This window comes from Struthio camelus, unplaced genomic scaffold, assembly GCF_040807025.1.
Source record: "Struthio camelus isolate bStrCam1 unplaced genomic scaffold, bStrCam1.hap1 HAP1_SCAFFOLD_103, whole genome shotgun sequence".
Taxonomy (NCBI): Eukaryota; Metazoa; Chordata; class Aves; order Struthioniformes; family Struthionidae; genus Struthio; species Struthio camelus.
Window position 1 is genome coordinate 121,076 of NW_027182762.1, and position 5,471 is coordinate 126,546.

Sequence of the window (5,471 nt, forward strand, 5' to 3'; positions counted from 1 at the left end):
ATGGGGAATAAGCAGGAAGAATTAGAGATCTGTGTGCAGTCACAGGGCCATGACGTCGTTGCAATTACAGAGCTGGCATGACTGGAATGCTGACATGGATGGCTATGTGCTTTTTCAGAAAGACCAGGGAGGTAAGGTGATGGAGCTGCTCTTTATGTGACAGAGCAACTGGACTGCATGGAGTTCTGCCTAGGGGTGGATGAAGAGCAGGTTGAGAGCTTACGGGTAAGGATTAAAGGGCAGGCTAACGTGGGTGACACTTTTGTGGGGGTTTACTACAGGCCACGTGATCAGAAAGAGGAAGTTGATGAGGCCTTCTACAGACAGCTGGAAGTAGCTTCACGATCACAGGCCCTAGTTCTGGAGGATTTCAGCCACCCTGGCATCTGCTGGGAAGAGAGCACAGCTAGGCACAATCAGGAGGTTCCTGCAGAGCATTGAGCATGACTTTCTGACACAGGTGGTGGAGAAGCCAACGAGGAGAGGTGTGTTGCTGGACCTTGTACTAACAAACAAAGAAGGTCTATTTAGAGATGTGAAGGCTGGGGGCAGCCTTGGCTGCAGTGACCAGAAAAAGATGGAGTTCAGGTTCCTGTGAGGATCCTTACACCTGCTTTGCTGGAGTAAGAAGGCCAGCAAAGCAGGCAGGAGACGTGCATGGATGATCAAGGAACTCCTGGCAAAACTCTAACAGAAGAAGGAAGTCTACAGAATGTGAAAAAGGGGACAGGCCACTTGGGAGGAATATGGGGCTATTGTCAGAGTATGCAGGGATGTGACAGCAGTGATGATTAGCAGTGATGATTTCACTGCTAAGGCCAGTCCTCAGGAATTCCAGACCTTGGAGACAAGGGAGGAAGTCTGAAGAAAGGAAGACTCTCCCTTGGTTGAGGAGGATCAGGTTAGAGATCTTTTGTCCAAACTGGACATCCATAAATCCATGGGCCCCGATGGGATGCACCCACGAGTGCTGAGGGAGCTGGCGGATGTTATCGCTAGGCCACTCTCCATCCTCTTGGAAAGGTCCTGGAGATCAGGAGAGGCCCTGAGGACTGGAAGAAAGCCAGTGTCACGCCAGTCTTCCACAAGGGTAAGAAGGAGGAGCCAGGAAACTCCAGGCCTGTCAGCCTCCCCTCCATCCCTGGAAAGGTGATGGAACAGCTCCTCCTGGAGGTCATCACTAAGCATGTGGAGGACAAGAAGGTGATCAGGAGGAGTCAGCATGGATTCACCCAAGGGAAATCATGCTTGACCAATCTGATAGCCTTCTATGGTGGAGTGACTGGCTGGGTAGATGAGGGGAGAGCAGTGGATGTTGTCTCCCTGGACTTGAGCAAGGCTTTGGACACTGTCTCCCATCACATCCTCCTAGGTAAGCTCAGGAAGTGTGGGCTAGACGAGTGGACAGTGAGGTGGCTTGAGAACTGGCTGGATGGCCGAGCTCAGGGGGTTGTGGTGAATGGCACAGAGTCGAGTTGGAGGCCTGTAGCTCGCGGTGTCCCCCAGGGCTCAGTCCTGTGTCTTGTTCAATGTATTCCTCAATGACCTGGAGGAAGGGACAGAGTGCACCCTCAGCAAGTTTGCTGATGGTACTAAACTGGGGGGAGGGGCTAACACACCAGAAGACTGTGCTGCCCTTCAGAGGGACCTGGACAGGCTGGAGAGGTGGGCGGAGAGGAACCTCCTGAAGTTCAACAAAGGCAAGTGCAAGGTCCTGCACCTAGGCAGGAATAATCCCATGCACCAGGACAGGCTGGGGGTTGACCTGCTGCAAAGTAGCTCTGCCGAGAAGGACCTGGGAGCGCTGGTGGACAACAAGTTAAACATGAGGCAGCAGTGTGCCCTTGTGGCCAAGAAGGCCCATGGTATGCTGGGGTGCATTAGGCAGAGTGTTGCCAGCAGGTGGAGGGAGGTGATCCTGCCCCTCTCCTCAGCCCTGGGGAGGCCTCACCTGGAGTACTGTGTCCAGTTCTGGGCTCCCCAGTACAAGAGAGACATGGCACTCCTGGAGAGAGTCCAGCGGAGGGCTACCAAGATGATTAGAGGGCTGGAGCACCTCTCCTGTGAAGAAAGATTGCAAGAGCTGGGCCTGTTCAGCCTGGAGAAGAGAAGATTGAGAGGGGATCTCATCAACGTGTACAAGTATCTGAAGGGGGAGTGTCAAGAGGATGAGGCCAGCCTCTTCTCCGTGGTGCCCAGCGACAGGACAAGAGGCAATGGGCACAAACTGAACCACAGGAAGTTCCATCTGAACCTGAGGAAAAACTTCTTCCCTGTGAGAGTGACAGAGCATTGGAACAGGTTGCCCAGAGAGGTAGTGGAGTCTCCTTCGCTGGAGATATTCAAAAGCCGTCTGGATGTGATCCTGGGCAATATGCTCTAGGTGACCCTGCTTGAGCAGGGAGGTTGGACGAGATGATCTCCAGAGGTCCCTTCCAACCTAAACGATTCTGTGATTCTATGATTCTGTGCCTCAGGGAGAGTTTGGAGGCCCTCTCACCTCAGAGGACAGAGTCTGGCACCCGAGAGGGGGACTCACCCCATTACCCAAGGCAAGTCTCCGTGGCAGGGAGGAAATGCCTGGGGCTCGGCCTCTCCCTCCCCACTGACCATGGTGGGGGGCTGGAGGGACCAGCTCAGGCCACCAGGGCTCTCTCAACCTGAGCGAGGCAGTGAACAGACAGACGTCTGCAGGGAGGTGAGGGGAATCCCATTCACAGCATCTCTCCTGACTTTGCGTTGTCCTGGTGCCTCAGTCCTCTGCCTCAGTTTCCCTTTCAAAGGAGCATGTCCCAGAGTTTGAGTGACCAGAGATATGGCGCAAGCTATGTGCCAGAAGTGTTCACAAAGTTTCCAGCAGGTCAGAGGTTTCAGTCTCCTTGGAGAGCCAATTACACATTGCTCCCTCTCTGCAGTCCCTGGGGAGAGACCAGCTGCAGCAGGAGCCTTCAGAGACTCGTTAGTGCTTTAAACCCCAGGACACTGCAGAGAGCAGGGGGGATTCAACTGCTGCTGGACACAACTGCAGGAGGGGCTGAAAGAAGATGGCAAGGGCAGAGCAATGCCTGAGCGCTGGGTTGTGGTTTGCAGAGAGCTCAGGGAAGAGAAGGACGTGGTGGGCAGGAAGCAGAGGGCGAGACCCCGACCTCCATCATCATTGCCCAACACCATCAGTGCAGAGATCACCACCTCATCCGGAGGCCTGCAGCTTTGTGTTGTGTCTTCTGAGTCAGGTCCGTTCCTTTTTAGCTCTTTAGGCTTTGCACAGTGGCATCTATGGGTGAGGAAAGTGATGGGCATGTCCTTTCCTGGGTGTCTTCTACTCCAGCTCCCCCTTCCCTCCACACGTTTCTTCTGATACCCTTGTTAGCAGAGCAGAGTGCTGGGGAGCTTGTCTGTTGGTGCAGAGTTAGTTTGTGCCTTTGCTGCCCCTGAGCCAGCCCAGAGCTCCGTGAGCACAGCTGGCAGTGCTGAGGTTCAGCTGCTGGGCTGTGCCACCAGGCAGCCCCAAGCCCCTCCCAAACCATCCTGGAGGGGGATCTACACCAAGCGAATGATCTCCCCTGTCCTCTTCCCTCTTACCCTGCACCAAATCTCTTCTCCTCATATTGGCTGATAGCTCAAGTGTCCATCTTCTCTCAGGTCCAGCTCCCTTTTCTCTCTCAAGCCCACGCAAAGGCTCTCTGAGAGCTCTCTAAGGAAGTCCTGCTGCACAGTGCCGGGGATGTCCACTCCTGAGCCACGCACTGTCAAAGGAAGCACACGCCCTGTCCCTTCCAAATACAACTGCTTGGAGAGCTGAGGTCAGCCGTTTGGTGCAGGGCCCATGCTCCTGCCCTGAGGAAAAGGGCACCTGGCATGATGTGCTTGCAGAAAGGGGTCTCCTGGCCTGCTAGGAACGGTGGCTGCTATTCAAAATAACTTTGGGTGCCAGAAAGACACTGTCACAGTCGGAGTGAATGCTTTCTGTCCTCTGCCTCTACTCCAAGCAGGAAAGGAGCACCTCCGAGGGGCAGCTCACAGATGCATGGCTTAACTCTGTGGAAAAACCTAGTTCCCTCCTTTCAGTAGTCATGAGGGCCCTAAAGGGAACACCAATGCGGTCAGGGAAGTGCCAGGCTCCGTGTTTTCTCTGACAGCAACTTCCTTCCTGATTCTTCTGCACAAGAAAGAAGGAAAGAAACAGATGTTTTTTCTTGTAGGTTGCCTCGTTAGGAAAAGAGGAATGAGGGACCTGTGGTGCTCTGTGGAGGAAGGGGAATGGGACAATCGCACATTTCCAATGGAGTTTCTCCTGCTGGGAATGAGGAATGTCCCCTCACTCCAGACACTGCTCTTCCTCCTCCTGCTTATGATCTGCTTGGTAACAATGGTCGTGAACATCCTCATTGTTGTGCTGGTGGTGGCAGACCGGCACCTGCACACCCCCATGTACTTCTTCCTGGGCAACCTGTCCTCCTTGGAGACCTGCTACAGCTCCACCATCCTGCCCCGGCTGCTGGCCAGCTTCCTGACCGGCAACAGGACCATTTCTGCTCATGGCCGTATGGCTCAGCTCTATTTCTTAGTTTCCTTTGCAGTTAGTGAGTGTTACCTGCTGGCCATGATGTCCTACGATCGGTACTTGGCCATATGCCAGCCCCTGCTCTATGCAAGCCTCATGAGCTGGAAGGTCTCTCTACAGCTGGCAGCAGCCTCTTGGCTACTGGGAGTGCTTATCTCTACAGTAGTCACTTCTTTCTTATCCCACTTAAGGTTTTGTGGCCCCAATGTTATTGACCATTTCTTCTGTGATTTTACCCCTGTGCTGAAGCTTCTCTGCAGTGACACCAGGGTGATCACACTACTAGCTTCCATAATATCTATCCTGAATACAGTTTTCCCTTTCTTAGTCACACTGGCCTCCTACGTGTGCATCATAGCTGCCATCCTGAGGATCCCATCTAGCAAGGGCAAGCAGAAGGCCTTCTCCACCTGTTCCTCTCACCTCACTGTTGTCACTGTTTTCTATGCCACCATCATTGTCTACCTGATGCCCAGAACCCCCCAGCTGAGGCAGCTCAACAAAGTGTTCTCCTTTTTCTATACCATCCTCACACCCCTGGTCAATCCCCTCATCTACAGCCTGTGCAACAGGGAGGTCAGGGAGGCCCTGAGGAAAGGGCTCAGCAGAGCTTTGGCCAGCTCCATGAGCTCCAAGTACTGCTGTGCCAGGGTGGTAAAATCACCTCTGGTGCATATGTGAACTGCCAAGGAGACAGTGGGGGAAGGTGTGTGCTCACCACCAGGAACCCCTCAGGGAGTATGTGTTTTGTGAGGTTGATACGGAAAGGGAGGGAAGAGGTCATTAGAAAAACACCAATATTTCTCCAGGTCATCTAATAAAAGTCTGATGAAAAAGATGTGTGTATATGTGTGTTTCTAGATGGCTAAGGGTACATGAAACAAATCCCACACCTAGAGCTATGACC

General features: G+C 53.4%; 1 protein-coding gene across 1 annotated transcript; it reads left to right on the forward strand.

Annotated features, from left to right (window-relative positions):
• The first annotated feature begins 4,225 nt into the window (after window positions 1–4,225).
• Window positions 4,226–5,245, forward strand: LOC138065558 (olfactory receptor 6B1-like). Its single transcript, XM_068929591.1, has one exon. The coding sequence runs from the start codon at window positions 4,226–4,228 to the stop codon at window positions 5,243–5,245; it is 1,020 nt and encodes a 339-aa protein (XP_068785692.1).
• The last annotated feature ends 226 nt before the right edge of the window (window positions 5,246–5,471 follow it).